Raw genomic sequence first — 17,726 nt, 5'->3', positions numbered from 1 at the left:
CAAACACATGGGGTGAGAGCACCCTCACTGCAAACACACGGGGTGAGAGCACCCTCACTGCAAACATACAGGGTGAGAGCACCCTCACTGCAAACACACGGGGTGAGAGCACCCTCACTGCAAACAAACGGGGTGACAGCACCCTCACTGCAAACACACGGGGTGAGAGCACCCTCACTGCAAACACACGGGGTGAGAGCACCCTCACTGCAAACATACGGGGTGAGAGCACCCTCACTGCAAACGCACGGGGTGAGAGCACCCTCACTGCAAACACACGGGGTGAGAGCACCCTCACTGCAAACACACGGGGTGAGAGAACCCTCACTGCAAACACACGGGGTGAGAGCACCCTCACTGCAAACACACGGGGTGAGAGCACCCTCACTGCAAACATACGGGGTGAGAGCACCCTCACTGCAAACACACGGGGTGAGAGCACCCTCACTGCAAACACACGGGGTGAGAGCACCCTCACTGCAAACACACGGGGTGAGAGCACCCTCACTGCAAACACACGGGGTGAGAGCACCCTCACTGCAAACACACGGGGGAGAGCACCCTCACTGCAAACACACGGGGTGAGAGCACCCTCACTGCAAACACACGGGGTGAGAGCACCCTCACTGCAAACACACGGGGTGAGAGCACCCTCACTGCAAACACACGGGGTGAGAGCACCCTCACTGCAAACACACGGGGTGAGAGCACCCTCACTGCAAACACACGGGGTGAGAGCACCCTCACTGCAAACACACTGGGTGAGAGCACCCTCACTGCAAACACACGGGGTGAGAGCACCCTCACTGCAAACACACGGGGTGAGAGCACCCTCACTGCAAACACACGGGGTGAGAGCACCCTCACTGCAAACACACGGGGTGAGAGCACCCTCACTGCAAACACACGGGGGGAGAGCACCCTCACTGCAAACACACGGGGTGAGAGCACCCTCACTGCAAACACACGGGGTGAGAGCACCCTCACTGCAAACACACGGGGTGAGAGCACCCTCACTGCAAACACACGGGGTGAGAGCACCCTCACTGCAAACACACGGGGTGAGAGCACCCTCACTGCAAACACACGGGGTGAGAGCACCCTCACTGCAAACACACGGGGGGAGAGCACCCTCACTGCAAACACACGGGGTGAGAGCACCCTCACTGCAAACACACGGGGTGAGAGCACCCTCACTGCAAACACACGGGGTGAGAGCACCCTCACTGCAAACACACGGGGTGAGAGCACCCTCACTGCAAACACACGGGGTGAGAGCACCCTCACTGCAAACACACGGGGTGAGAGCACCCTCACTGCAAACACACGGGGTGAGAGCACCCTCACTGCAAACACACGGGGTGAGAGCACCCTCACTGCAAACACACGGGGTGAGAGCACCCTCACTGCAAACACACGGGGTGAGAGCACCCTCACTGCAAACACACGGGGTGAGAGCACCCTCACTGCAAACACACGGGGTGAGAGCACCCTCACTGCAAACACACGGGGTGAGAGCACCCTCACTGCAAACACACGGGGTGAGAGCACCCTCACTGCAAACACACGGGGTGAGAGCACCCTCACTGCAAACACACGGGGTGAGAGCACCCTCACTGCAAACACACGGGGTAAGGCCCTGACCCAGAAACTCTTATGCAAGTCAATGCCACTTTACTGTCGCGTTTATATTAACCCCTGCAGTGCGTCCGGGGGTAATATCCCATCACATTGGCCTCTCCCCTGCCATTAGACATCACATTGTATCCCTGACACCTCAGCTCTCCCTGAGCCGTGACAGGAAAGAATAACAGCGCGAGGCGAGGACAGGCGGGTCAGAGCCCCAATAACAACATGGCCATGTTTGGAGAGAAGCTCTAACTGCTGCCCTGTACTATACTGCCCTGTACTGCCCTGCCCTGTACTATACTGCCCTGTACTGCCCTGCCCTGTACTATACTGCCCTGTACTATACTGCCCTGCCCTGCCCTGCCCTGCCCTGTACTATACTGCCCTGCCCTGTACTATACTGCCCTGTACTATACTGCCCTGTACTATACTGCCCTGCCCTGTACTATACTGCCCTGTACTATACTGCCCTGTACTATACTGCCCTGCCCTATACTATACTGCCCTGTACTATACTGCCCTGTACTATACTGCCCTGCCCTGTACTATACTGCCCTGTACTATACTGCCCTGCCCTGTACTATACTGCCCTGCTCTGTACTATACTGCCCTGCCATTTACTGCCTTGTACTATACTGCCCTGTACTATACTGCCCTGTACTATACTGCCCTGCCCTGTACTATACTGCCCTGTACTATACTGCCCTGCCCTGTACTATACTGCCCTGTACTATACTGCCCTGTACTATACTGCCCTGCCCTGTACTATACTGCCCTGTACTATACTGCCCTGCCCTGTACTATACTGCCCTGCTCTGTACTATACTGCCCTGCCATTTACTGCCTTGTACTATACTGCCCTGTACTATACTGCCCTGCCCTGTACTATACTGCCCTGTACTATACTGCCCTGCCCTGTACTATACTGCCCTGCCCTGTACTATACTGCCCTGCCATTTACTGCCTTGTACTATACTGCCCTGCCGTTTACTGCCCTGTACTATACTGCCCTGCCTTTTACTGCCCTGCCTTTTACTGCCCTGCCGTTTACTGCCCTGTACTATACTGCCCTGTACTATACTGCCCTGCCGTTTACAGCCCTGTACTATACTGCCCTGCCGTTTACTGCCCTGTACTATACTGCCCTGCCCTGTACTGCCCTGCCGTTTACTGCCCTGTACTATACTGCCCTGTACTATACTGCCCTGCCCTGTACTGTCCTGTACTATACTGCCCTGTACTATACTGCCCTGTACTATATTGCCCTGTCGTTTACTGCCCTGTACTATACTGCCCTGCCCTGTACTGCCCTGTACTATACTGCCCTGCCCTGTACTATACTGCCCTGCCCTGCCGTTTACTGCCCTGTACTATACTGCCCTGTACTATACTGCCCTGTACTATACTGTACTTCCGTGCCTTGTACTGCCCTGTACTTCCCTGCCCTGTACTATACTGCACTTCCCTGCCCTGTACTTCCCTGTACTGCCCTGTACTATACTGCCCTGTCCTGTCCTGTACTGCCCTGTACTATACTGCCCTGTCCTGTACTATACTGTACTTCCCTGCCCTGTACTATACTGTACTTCCCTGCCCTGTACTTCCCTGCCCTGTACTATACTGCCCTGTCCTGTACTATACTGTACTTCCCTGCCCTGTTCTGCCCTGCACTATACTGTACTTCCCTGCCCTGTACTATACTGCACTTCCCTGCCCTGTACTGCCCTGGACTATACTGCCCTGTCCTGTACTATACTGTACTGCCCTGTACTGCCCTGCCCTGTACTATACTGTACTTCTCTGCCCTGTACTATACTGTACTTCTCTGCCATGTACTATACTGTACTATACTGCCCTGTACTATACTGCCCTGTACTATACTTTACTTCTCTGCCCTGTACTATACTGTACTTCTCTGCCCTGTACTATACTGACTTCTCTGCCCTGTACTATACTGACTTCTCTTCCCTGTACTATACTGTACTTCTCTGCCCTGCACTGTACTGCCCTGTACCATACTGTACTTCTCTGCCCTGTACTATACTGTACTTCTCTGCCCTGTACTATACTGTACTTCTCTGCCATGTACTATACTGTACTATACTGCCCTGTACTATACTGCCCTGTACTATACTGTACTTCTCTGCCCTGTACTATACTGTACTTCTCTGCCCTGTACTATACTGTACTTCTCTGCCCTGTACTATACTGCCCTGTACTATACTGCCCTGTACTATACTGCCCTGTACTATACTGCCCTGTACTATACTGCCCTGTACTATACTGCCCTGTACTATACTTTACTTCTCTGCCCTGTACTATACTGACTTCTCTGCCCTGTACCATACTGTACTTCTCTGCCATGTACTATACTGTACTATACTGCCCTGTACTATACTGCCCTGTACTATACTTTACTTCTCTGCCCTGTACTATACTGTACTTCTCTGCCCTGTACTATACTGTACTTCTCTGCCCTGTACTATACTGTACTTCTCTGCCATGTACTATACTTTACTTCTCTGCCCTGTACTATACTTTACTTCTCTGCCCTGTACCATACTGTACTTCTCTGCCCTGTACCATACTGTACTTCTCTGCCCTGCACCATACTGTACTTCTCTGCCCTGCACCATACTGTACTTCTCTGCCCTGCACCATACTGTACTTCTCTGCCCTGCACCATACTGTACTTCTCTGCCCTGCACCATACTGTACTTCACTGCCCTGTACCATACTGCCCTGTACTGCCCTGTACTATACTGCCCTGTCCTGTACTATACTGTACTGCCCTGTACTGCCCTGCACCATACTGTACTTCTCTGCCCTGTACTATACTGACTTCTCTGCCCTGTACTATACTGACTTCTCTGCCCTGTACTATACTTTACTTCTCTGCCCTGCACCATACTGTACTTCTCTGCCCTGTACCATACTGTACTTCTCTGCCCTGTACCATACTGTACTTCTCTGCCCTGTACCATACTGTACTTCTCTGCCCTGCACCATACTGTACTTCTCTGCCCTGTACCATACTGTACTTCTCTGCCCTGTACCATACTGCCCTGTCCTGTACTTCTCTGCCCTGTACCATACTGCCCTGTACCATACTGCCCTGTCCTGTACTTCTCTGCCCTGTACCATACTGCCCTGTCCTGTACTGTACTGCACTGCCCTGTACGTCCCATGTGTAATTGTGTCTGTTACACTGGTACACTGCTTGTTACACTGGTACACTGTTTTTACACTGGTGCACTCTTTGATACACTGCGTGTTACACTGTTACAGTGTTTGTTATACTGTTATACTGCTACACTATTACACGGGTTGTTACACTGTTACATTGTTATACTGTTACACTGTTTGGTGCATTGATTGTTACACTGTGACTGTTTGTTATACTGTTATACTATTACATTGTTACATTGCTTGTTACACTGCTTGTCACATTGTTACATTGCTTGTCACACTGTTACACTGTGTGTTACACTGCTTGTCACACTGTTACACTGTGTGTTACACTGCTTGTCGCATGTTTACACTGTGTGTTACACTGCTTGTCACACTGTGTGTTACACTGCTTGTCACATGGTTACACTGTGTGTTACACTGCTTGTCACACTGTGTGTTACACTGCTTGTCACATGGTTACACTGTGTGTTACACTGCTTGTCACACTGTTACACTGCTTGTTACACTGCTTGTCACACTGTTACATTGTTTGTTATACTGTTACACTGCTTGTCACACTGTTACACTGTGTGTTACACTGCTTGTTACACTGTGTTAGACTGCTTGTTACACTGTGTGTTACACTGCTTGTCACACTGTGTGTTACACTGCTTGTCACACTGTTACACTGTGTGTTACACTGCTTGTCACACTGTTACACTGTGTGTTACACTGCTTGTCACACTGTTACACTGCTTGTCACACTGTTACACTGCTTGTCACACTGTTACACTGCTTGTCACACTGTTACACTGTGTGTTACACTGCTTGTCACACTGTTACATTGTTGGTTATACTGTTAAACTGTTACATACTTCAAGCATTTGCTCATTTAAAACATTTTTTTTAGGGGCAAGTACTGAAAGTACTAGTGTGTCTACATCATCTCCCACAAGTACTGCTAATACCACGGAATCTACATCAGCACCCGCAAGTACTGCTAATACCACGGAATCTACATCAGCACCCACAAGTACTGCTAATACCACTGAATCTACATCAGCTCCTACAGGTACTCATAATACCACTGAATCTACATCAGCTCCTACAGGTACTCATAATACCACTGAATCTACATCAGCACTTACAAGTACTCATAATACCACGGAATCTACATCAGCTCCGACGAGTACTCATAATACCACTGAATCTACATCAGCTCCTACAGGAACTCATAATACCACTGAATCTACACCAGCTCCCACAAGTACTCATAATACCACTGAATCTACATCAGCTCCTACAGGTACTCATAATACCACTGAATCTACATCAGCTCCTACAGGTACTCATAATACCACTGAATCTACATCAGCTCCTACAGGTACTCATAATACCATGGAATCTACATCAGCTCCCACAGGTACTCATAATACCACTGAATCTACATCAGCTCCTACAGGAACTCATAATACCACTGAATCTACATCAGCTCCCACAAGTACTCATAATACCACTGAATCTACATCAGCTCCTACAGGTACTCATAATACCACTGAATCTACATCAGCTCCCACAAGTACTCATAATACCACTGAATCTACATCAGCTCCCACAGGAACTCATAATACCACAGAATCTACATCAGCTCCTACAGGAACTCATAATACCACTGAATCTACATCAGCTCCCACAAGTACTCATAATACCACTGAATCTACATCAGCTCCCACAGGTACTCAAAATACCACTGAATCTACATCAGCTCCCACAGGAACTCATAATACCACTGAATCTACATCAGCTCCCACAGGAACTCATAATACCACAGAATCTACATCAGCTCCCACAGGTACTCATAATACCACTGAATCTACATCAGCTCCCACAAGTACTCAAAATACCACTGAATCTACATCAGCTCCCACAGGAACTCATAATACCACTGAATCTACATCAGCTCCCACAGGAACTCATAATACCACTGAATCTACATCAGCTCCCACAGGTACTCATAATACCACTGAATCTACATCAGCTCCCACAAGTACTCAAAATACCACTGAATCTACATCAGCTCCCACAGGTACTCATAATACCACTGAATCTACATCAGCTCCCACAGGAACTCATAATACCACAGAATCTACATCAGCTCCCACAGGTACTCATAATACCACAGAATCTACATCAGCTCCCACAGGTACTCATAATACCACAGAATCTACATCAGCTCCCACAGGTACTCATAATACCTCTGAATCTACATCAGCTCCCACAGGAACTCATAATACCACTGAATCTACAGCAACTCCTCATACTACACAATCCTCACAAACCACAGTGACATCTAGTAATGCCACTGCAACCACTCCACCCTCCAGTGCCACAGACACCACGAACACTGCTCTCACTGCAATATCTACGCTTGCAACAACCACGGAGCCGGTCACTCCAATCTACCTGCAATTCCGCATCATTAACGAGGACTTCTCCACCGCGCTCACTAACAGCGACTCCCCGCAATACAAGGGCCTTGTGAAGAAGATTACTGACATGGTAACTATCTTCTCCTCTGTAGTATTATTACTTATACAGCATTACTCTGGTACACATCCCATTTGTATTTGTCAGTTGTACAAAAAGTATAATGTATAGAAAGCACAATAATATTCCGCTCCAAGAGAGAGTATTGTAGGAAGTGGGCGAAGGGGGTGCAGAGGGACAGAGGGGGACCCTTAATCTCACAATAATAATAATAATAATAATATAATCAAAAACACATGCAGGGTTGCAAGCACTCAGAGCATCTCCAGACAACAGGGATGTACAAAGCAAAAAGTATTCTACTCATACAGTACAAGGGACAGGGTAACACAATCAATGTTACTGTCAATCAAACTCAGGAATACAGCCACACAGGGTAATGGGTGTCAATGCGATACACAACCGCACCTGCAGACAAGCATACAATACAGATAAAGAAAAGTCCATCAAATGATACTAATCTGGCAGAGCCTGGAAAACAGGGGAGCAGGAACAAGATATATGGAGGGGAGACTAAGAACACACAGGGATAAGGCAGGAACCCTTCCTCCGGCCCATCTCAGACGCGTTAGAAAGGGTTGGGGTTCCTTACAATGCATCTGATCTCAGACGCGTTAGAAAGGGTTGGGGTTCCATACAATGCATCTGATCTCAGACGCGCTATTAGAGAGGGTTGGGGTTCCTTACAATGCATCTGATCTCAGACGCGCTATTAGAGAGGGTTGGGGTTCCTTACAATGCATCTGATATCAGACGTGCTATTAGAGAGGGTTGGGGTTCTTTACAATGCATCTGATATCAGACGTGCTATTAGAGAGGGTTGGGGTTCTTTACAATGCATCTGATATCAGACGCGCTATTAGAGAGGGTTGGGGTTCCTTACAATGCATCTGATCTCAGACGCACTATTAGAGAGGGTTGGAGTTCCTTACAATGCATCTGATATCAGACGTGCTATTAGAGAGGGTTGGGGTTCCTTACAATGTATCTGATCTCAGACACTATTAGAGAGGGTTGGGGTTCCTTACAATGCATCTGATCACAGACGCGCTATTAGAGAGGGTTGGGGTTCCTTACAATGCATCTGTTCTCAGACGCGCTATTAGAGAGGGTTGTGGGTTCCACAAAACGTCACAATCACAATATAATTATTGGATTCCTTAACCCCCCAAAAAAGTTGGAAACTACTGGCCTAGAGTTTGTAAATACAAATATTAGTACTTGGTACCATTACACGCTCTGTGTTCCTTTCAGTGTAACCAAGTGTACAACTGCTCCACCTGCAGCACCTCCAGAACGTACCGTGGGGTGAACGTGTTGACATTCAGGTAGGTCCCCCTGTCTGTTCTGAATCTCCTGACAGTCTCCAGGCCAACAACTTAGTGGTTGAGCTTCACAGACCATCATAAAGCCACCTCTGCCATGACTGTCTGATGCCTCCTCCGCTCTGACTGTCTGATGCCTCCTCCGCCCTGACTGTCTGATGCCTCCTGTGCCCTGACCTGTCTGATGCCTCCTCTGCCCTGACTGTCTGATGCTCCTCTGCCTGACTGTCTGATGCCTCCTCTGCCCTGACTGTCTGATGCCTCCTCTGCCCTGACTGTCTGATGCCTCCTCTGCCCTGACTGTCTGATGCCTCCTCTGCCCTGACTGTCTGATGCCTCCTCTGCCCTGACTGTCTGATGCCTCCTCTGCCCTGACTGTCTGATGCCTCTGCTCCTCTGCCCTGACTGTCTGATGCCTCCTGCCCTGACTGTTATGGGTTAGGAATCTCACTGCGCTGCAGTCTCTCTGATGCTTCAAATATTATACATAACATCACACATTACACATCGCTCCCTCCGTATCCTCACCATATTTTTTGCTTTCTTTTCGTATATTACACGTAACGCACAGGTATATTAAGTAATGCTCACATATAGTACATATAACGCACACGCATATTACATATAACACACACGTGTATATTACATATAATGCACACGCATATTACACATAACGTACACGCATATTACACGTATATTACACATATATTACACGTAATGCACTCGTATATTACACGTAACGCACTCATATATTACATGTAACACCCACATATATTACATATAACTCACGTACATATTACACGTACAGCTCATGTATATTACATATAATGCACATATATTACATGTAACACCCACATATATTACATATAACACACAAGTATATTACATATAACGCACATGTATTTTACACGTATATTACATATAACACACGTATATTACATAAAATGCCACATGCATGTAATGTGACCCTTTTGACCTCTATATGATCCGGCTTTGCATTCCTCTGCTCGCCCCATAGAGCTGGTTCTGTGATCGCCAGCACAAGGCTCAACTTCAGCGGAGCGGAGACTACAAGTAATGTCCAGGGCATTCTGGAGAGACGGTTATCCGACAACAGCAATGTAATTAACGACCTGAGACTGGCGGACGTACGAGGTGAGGAGCCGGATATAGCAATGTCACAACTGGAATCATTCACTGTCCCAAGAGCTCGCAATCTAATGTGCCCGTGGTACAGGAACTAACGCGTCTCAAGGAGGAGTCGGCATTTGCATTCAAATCGAATGTCCCACTTCAAGTGCAGCGCCATCACTAGGCCCCTTCTTCCTGTATGATTTGGGGCGGGGGAGGGTTGGGATTTCCATGGATACAGCGCTGGGTTCATGTCCGGATTCAACACCCGATAATATCCCCCGCTGCAGCAATAATATCCCCCGCTGCAGCAATATCCCCGCTGCAGCAATAATATCCCCCGCTGCAGAGATAATATCCCCTCTGCAGCAATAATATCCCCGCTGCAGCAATAATATCCCCCCGCTGCAGCAATAATATCCCCCGCTGCAGCAATAATATCCCCCGCTGCAGAGATAATATCCCCCGCTGCAGAGATAATATCCCCCGCTGCAAGAGATATCCCCCGCTGCAGAGATATCCCCCGCTACAGCATTAATATCCCCCGCTACAGCAATAATATCCCCCGCTGCAGCGATAATATCCCCCGCTGCAGCAATAATATCCCCCGCTGCAGAGATAATATCCCCCGCTGCAGCAATAATATCCCCCACTGCAGAGATAATATCCCCCGCTGCAGCAATAATATCCCCCACTGCAGCGATAATATCCCCCGCTGCAGCAATAATATCCCCCGCTGCAGCAATAATATCCCCGCTGCAGCGATAATATCCCCCGCTACAGCAATAATATCCCCCCCCCCCGCTGCAGAGATAATATCCCCCCCCCCGCAGAGATCATATCCTCCCCCCTCCCCCGCAGAGATAATATCCCCCACCCCGCTGCAGAGATGATATCCCCCCCCCCCCCCCCGCTGCAGAGATAATATCCTCCACTCTTGTCATTCCAGTGAGTTCAGAGCCATCGCTGCTGGCGCGGCAGCCGCCCCTGTGCCCGACTGGGCATCGCTCTGCTGGTCCTCGTGGCGCTTATTCTTCTATTTGCCATCATTTTCATCATTGTCATGGTGAGTTCCCGTGATGATTCTCACCATCATCTCATCACCTTATCCATCCTACCTACCCCACTCTCCCTACTCTCCCTCCTCCCCCCTCTCTCCCTCCTCCCCCTCTCTCCCCTCCCCTTCTCTCTCATTCATCTCCTCACCTTTATCCCACTCCCATCCCCCCCTCTCCCCCTCCCCCTCTCTCTCACTCATCTCCTCACTTTTATCCTACTCTCCCTACTCTCCCTCCCCCCTCTCTCCTCTTCCCCCCTCTCTCCCTCCTCCCCCCTCTCTCCCCTCCCCTCTCTCTCATTCATCTCCTCACCTTTATCCCACTCTCCATCCCCCCCTCTCCCTCTCCCCCTCCCCCTCATCTCCTCACCTTTATCCTACTCTCCATCCCCCCCCTCTCCCTCTCCCCCTCCCCCTCTCTCACTCATCTCCTCACCTTTATCCTACTCTCCCTCTCCCTCCCCCTCCCCCTCTCTCTCATTCATCTCCTCACCTTTATCCTACACTCCCTCTCCCCCCTCCCCCCCTCTCTCTCCTCCCCCCCGTCTCTCTCATTCATCTCTTCACCTTTATCCTACTCTCTCCCTCTCTCTCCCTCTCCCCTATCTCTCACTCTCCCCCTCCCCTATCTCTCCTCTCTCTCATTCATCTCCTCGCCTTTAACCGCCCCCTCTCCACCTCTCCCCCCTCCCCTCTCCCCCCTCCCCCTCTCCCCCTCTCCACCTCTCCCCCTCTCACTCATTAATCTCCTCACCTTTATCCTACTCTCTCTATCCCCGTCTCACCTCCCTGTCCCGCCCCTTCCCCCTCTCTATTCTCTCTCTCTCTCTCTCTCTCTCCCTCTCTCCCTCTCTCCCTCTCTCCCTCTCTCCCTCTCTCCCTCTCTCCCTCTCTCCCTCTCTCCCTCTCTCCCTCTCTCCCTCTCTCCCTCTCTCTCCCTCTCTCCCTCTCACTCCCTTCTCTCTTCTCCTTAGATAATCCTCCTGTGCCGTAAGAGGAATAGTGGGCAAATGGATATCTTTGCTACTCGTGGTTCGTACCACCCCATGAATGACCTTCCCACGTACCACACCCATGGGCGATACGTGGCACCCAGCAAGCAGAACCCATACAGTGAGGTAGGAAATAGGCTGGATGGCACATAACCCCCCCCCCCAACACCCCAATGTGTGACACCCACCTACTGCTCCCCACTGTGACACCCACCTACTGCTCCCCACTGTGTGACACCCACCCACTGCTCCCCAGTGTGTGACACCCACCCACTGCTCCCCAGTGTGTGACACCCACCCACTGCTCCCCAGTGTGTGACACCCACCGCACTGCTCCCCACTGTGTGACACCTACCCACTGTGTGACACCTACCCACTGTGTGACACCCACCCACTGCTCACCACTGTGTGACACCCACACACTGCTCCCCACTGTGTGACACCCACACACTGCTCCCCTCTGTGACACCCACCCACTGCTCCCCACTGTGTGACACCCACACACTGCTCCCCACTGTATGACACCCACACACTGCTCCCCTCTGTGACACCCACACACTGCTCCCCACTGTGTGACACCCACACACTGCTCCCCACTGTATGACACCCACACACTGCTCCCCTCTGTGACACCCACACACTGCTCACCACTGTGTGACACCCACACACTGCTCCCCACTGTGTGACACCCACACACTGCTCCCCTCTGTGACACCCACACACTGCTCCCCTCTGTGACACCCACACACCTGCTCCCCTCTGTGACACCCACCCACTGCTCCCCACTGTGTGACACCACACACTGCTCCCCACTGTGTGACACCCACACACTGCTCCCCACTGTGTGACACCCACACACTGCTCCCCACTGTATGACACCCACACACTGCTCCCCACTGTATGACACCCCACACACTGCTCCCCTCTGTGACACCCACACACTGCTCCCCACTGTGTGACACCCACACACTGCTCCCCACTGTATGACACCCACACACTCTGCTCCCCACTGTGTGACACCCACACACTGCTCCCCATTGTGTGACACCCACTCACTGCTCCCCACTGTGTGACACCTACCCACTGTGTGACACCTTACCCACTGTGTGACACCCACCCACTGCTCACCACTGTGTGACACCCACACACTGCTCCCCTCTGTGACACCCACACACTGCTCCCACTGTGTGACACCCACACTGCTCCCACTGTGTGACACCCACACACTGCTCCCCACTGTGTGACACCCACACACTGCTCCCCACTGTGTGACACCCACACACTGCCCCCTTGACACCCACCCCTGCACCCACTGTGTGACACCCACCCACTGCTCCCCACTGTGTGACACCCACCCACTGCTCCCCCACTGTGTGACACCCCACTCCACTGCTCCCCACTGTGTGACACCCACACACTGCTCCCCACTGTGTGACACCCACACACTGCTCCCCACTGTGTGACACCCACCCACTGCTCCCCACTGTGTGACACCCACACACTGCTCCCCACTGTGTGACACCCAGCCCACTGCTCCCCACTGTGTGACACCCACCCACTGCCCCGCCCACTGTTCTAAGTGCAGTGAAACACACAGGTGGTCTGGGAATGTGAGATCCCCACTTCCCATGTCCTTGCTCTGGGTTAATGATTCACAGTCCCATAGCCTGGTATGTGCTGTGTGAATGAAGCAGCTAAGTACACAGCTCTGGGACCCACAGACTTATTTACCTGTCTGGACAATCACTCCACATCCCCTCCCCCCATCACTCCACATCCCCTCCCCCCATCACTCCACATCCCCTCCCCCCATCACTCCACATCCCCCCCCTAATCACTCCACATCCCCTCCTCCCTAATCACTCCACATCCCCTCCTCCCCTAATCACTCCACATCCCCTCCCCCCCTAATCACTCCACATCCCCTCCCCCCATCACTCAACATCCCCAACCCTCCTTCACTCCACATCCCCTCCCCCATCACTCCACATCCCCTCCTCCCATCACTCCACATCCCCTCCCCCATCACTCCACATCCCCTCCCCCATCACTCCACATCCCCTCCCCCATCACTCCACATCCCCTCCCCCCATCACTCCACATCCCCCCATCACTCCACATCCCCTCCCACCATCACTCAACATCCCCAACCCTCCTTCACTCCACATTTCCCTCCCCCATCACTCCACATCCCCTCCTCCCATCACTCCACATTTCCCTCCCCCATCACTCCACATCCCCTCCTCCCATCACTCCACATCCCCTCCCCCATCACTCCACATCCCCTCCCCCATCACTCCACATCCCCTCCCCCATCACTCCACATCCCCTCCCCAATCACTCTACATCCCCTCCCCCCTAATCACTCCACATCCCCTCCCCCCCTAATCACTCCACATTCCCCTCCCCCCATCACTCCACATTCCCCTCCCCCATCACTCCACATCCCCTCCTCCCATCACTCCACATCCCCTCCCCCCATCACCCCACATCCCCTCCCCCATCACTCCACATCCCCTCCCCCCATCACTCCACATCCCCCCATCACTCCACATCCCCTCCCCCTAATCACTCTACATCCCCTCCCCCCTAATCACTCCACATCCCCTCCCCCCCTAATCACTCTACATCCTCCTACATCCCCCATCACTCCACATCCCTTCCCCATCATCACTCCACATCCCCTCCCCATCACTCCACATCCCCTCCCCATCACTCCACATCCCCTCCCCATCACTCCACATCCCCTCCCCATCACTCCACATCCCTTCCCCATCACTCCACATCCCCTCCCCATCACTCCACATCCCCTCCCCATCAATCCACATCCCCTCCCCATCAATCCACATCCCCTGCCCATCAATCCACTTCCCCTCCCCCCAATCACTGCACATCCCCCCTCTTCCCAATCACTGCACAATCCATCCCTCCCAATCACTCCATGTCCCCTTCCCCTCTAATCACTCCACGTCCCCTCCCCCTCAATCACTTAATCTTTATCCCACAGTGTATCTCTTCCTCTCACCAGCTTTCTCTTTCCCTCGCCCCAAACTCCTCACCCCCCTATTCACTCCTATCCCCCCTATTCACTCCTCTCCCCCATCCCTTGCTCCTCTCCTCCTCCTCCTCCCCCTTACTCCTCTCCCCCTCCCTTGCTCCTCTCCCTACCCCTTGCACCTCTCTTCCTCCTCCTCCTCGCGCCTCTCCACCCTTGCTCCTCTTCTTCCTCCTTCCCCTCGCGCCTCTCCCCTTGCTCCTCTCTTCCTCCTCCTCCTTGCTCCTCCCCCCCTTGCTCCTCTCTTCCTCCTCTTCCCCCTCATGCCTCTCCCCTTGGTCCCCCCCCCTTGCTCCTCTTCCCCCTCATGCCTCTCCCCTTGCTCCTCTCTTCCTCCTCCTCCCCCTCGCGCCTCTCCCCTTGCTCCTCTCTACCTCCTCCTCCCCCTCGCGCATCTCCCCTTGCTCCTCTCTACCTCCTCCTCCCCCTCGCGCCTCTCCCCTTGCTCCTCTCTTCCTCCTCCTCCCCCATCGTGCTTCTCCCCTTGCTCCTCTCTACCTCCTCCTCGCACCTCTCCCCATGCTCCTCTCTTCCTCCTCCTCCCCCTCGCGCCTCTCCCATTGCTCCTCTCTTCCTCTTCCCCTTCGCGCCTCTCCCCTTGCTCCTCTCTTCCTCTTCCCTTCGCGCCTCTCCCCTTGCTCCTCTCTTCCTCCTCCCCATCGCGCCTCTCCCTTTGCTCCCCCCATTTCTCCTCTCTTCCTCCTCCCCCTGGTGCCTCTCCCCTTGCTCCCCCCCTTGCTCCTCTCCCCCTCCCCCCCCCCCCTTCCCGTCTGGCCTGTCTCTCTGCCCTTGGTCTGGCTCACCGGAGTCCTGTTCTAGCCGGAGTGATGAGTTTGTGTGATTTGCATGGAGATGTTTGCACAATAAACTTCATTCGTCTGCTGAGAAGTGACAGGCTCAGGGTGACCCGCACAGCTCCCGTATAATAATAATAACTTTATATATATTGCCGTACCGTGCAGCCACCACCGGGGTGACATCTGTCAAAAGGACAAAAACTTTTAGGTTGCTGAATGTAAATATAGGTACTCGGCGGCATTATATATAGCTGTTATCCTCACCAGCTCCCTATTTAAATGCTGCACCCAAATCCGGGTGTTACAGGCAGAGGCAGAGGGTAACTCACACACACACACACACTCACACTCACACTCACGCTCACACACACACATGTAACTCACACACACACACGTAACTCACACACACACACATACACACACACACACGGGTAACTCTCTCACACACACACACACACGGGTAACTCACACACACACACACACACGGGTAACTCACACACACACACGTAACTCACACACACACACACGGGTAACTCACACACACACACACACATACACACACACACACACGGGTAACTCTCTCACACACACACGGGCAACTCACACACACACACATGGGTAACTCGCACACACACACACGTAACTCGCACACACAGGTAACTCACACACACGGGTAACTCTCTCTCTCTCACACACACACACACACACACACGTAACTCACACACACACGGGCAACTCACACACACACACACACACACACACACGGGTAACTCACACACACACACACACGTAACTCACACACACACACACACACGGGTAACTCACACACACACACACGTAACTCACACACACACACACGGGTAACTCTTTCACACACACACACACTCACACACACACACGGGCAACTCACACACACACACACACACACACACGGGTAACTCACACACACACAAACACACGGGTAACTCACACACACACATACGTAACTCACACACACAGGTAACTCACACACACACAGGCGGGTAACTCTCACACACACACACACACACGTAACTCACACACACACAGGCGGGTAACTCACACACACACACACAGGCGGGTAACTCACACACACACAGGCGGGTAACTCACACACACACACGGACGGGTAACTCACACACACACACAGGCGGGTAACTCACACACTCACACCCAGGCGGGTAACTCACACACTCACACCCAGGTGGGTAACTCACAACACACACACACACAGGCGGGTAACTCACACACACACCCAGGTGGGTAACTCACACACACACACAAACACACACACACACAGGCGGGTAACTCGCACACACATCCAGGTGGGTAACTCATACACACACCCAGGTGGGTAACTCACACACACACACACACAGGCGGGTAACACACACACACACACACACACCCAGGCGGGTAACTCACACACACACACACCCAGGCGGGTAACTCACACACTCACACCCAGGTGGGTAACTCACACACACACACCCAGGTGGGTAACTCACACACACAAACACACAAACAGGCAGTAACTCACACACACACATCCAGATGGGTAACTCTCATACACACACACACAGGCGGGTAACTCACACACACACACACACACACAGGCGGGTAACTCACACACACACACGCGGGTAACTCACACACACCCAGGTGGGTAATTCACACACACACACCCAGGCGGGAACTCACACACACACACAGGCGAGCAACTCACACACACACACCCAGGCGGGTAACTCACACACACACACACACCCAGGCAGGTAACTCACACACACACACACACACAGGCGAGTGACTCACACACACACACACACACACACACACACACACACGTGGGTAACTCACACACACACACCCAGGCGGGTAACTCACACACACACAGGTGGGTAACACACACACAGGCAGGTAACTCACACACAGGCGGGTAACTCACACACACAGGCGGGTAACTCACACACACACAGGCGCTTAACTCACACACAACTTAAC

General features: G+C 52.2%; 1 protein-coding gene across 1 annotated transcript in view; it reads left to right on the top strand.

Moving 5' to 3' along the window:
* Positions 1 to 17,726, top strand: part of LOC142499980 (uncharacterized) — a 76,042-nt gene that overhangs the window by 48,337 nt on the left and 9,979 nt on the right. Inside the window, exons 6-10 of the mRNA XM_075610037.1 lie at positions 5,711 to 7,359; positions 8,602 to 8,675; positions 9,691 to 9,827; positions 10,753 to 10,869; positions 11,835 to 11,978. Of these exons, the coding sequence (XP_075466152.1) occupies positions 5,711 to 7,359; positions 8,602 to 8,675; positions 9,691 to 9,827; positions 10,753 to 10,869; positions 11,835 to 11,854 (1,997 nt within the window). The 3' untranslated portion in view covers positions 11,855 to 11,978. The remainder of the gene's footprint in view (positions 1 to 5,710; positions 7,360 to 8,601; positions 8,676 to 9,690; positions 9,828 to 10,752; positions 10,870 to 11,834; positions 11,979 to 17,726) is intronic.

The sequence above is a fragment of the Ascaphus truei genome, chromosome 7 (genome assembly GCF_040206685.1).
Source record: "Ascaphus truei isolate aAscTru1 chromosome 7, aAscTru1.hap1, whole genome shotgun sequence".
NCBI lineage: Eukaryota > Metazoa > Chordata > Amphibia > Anura > Ascaphidae > Ascaphus > Ascaphus truei.
The sequence above is the reverse complement of the archived record's forward strand: the minus strand, read 5'-3'. Positions and strand labels throughout refer to the sequence as shown.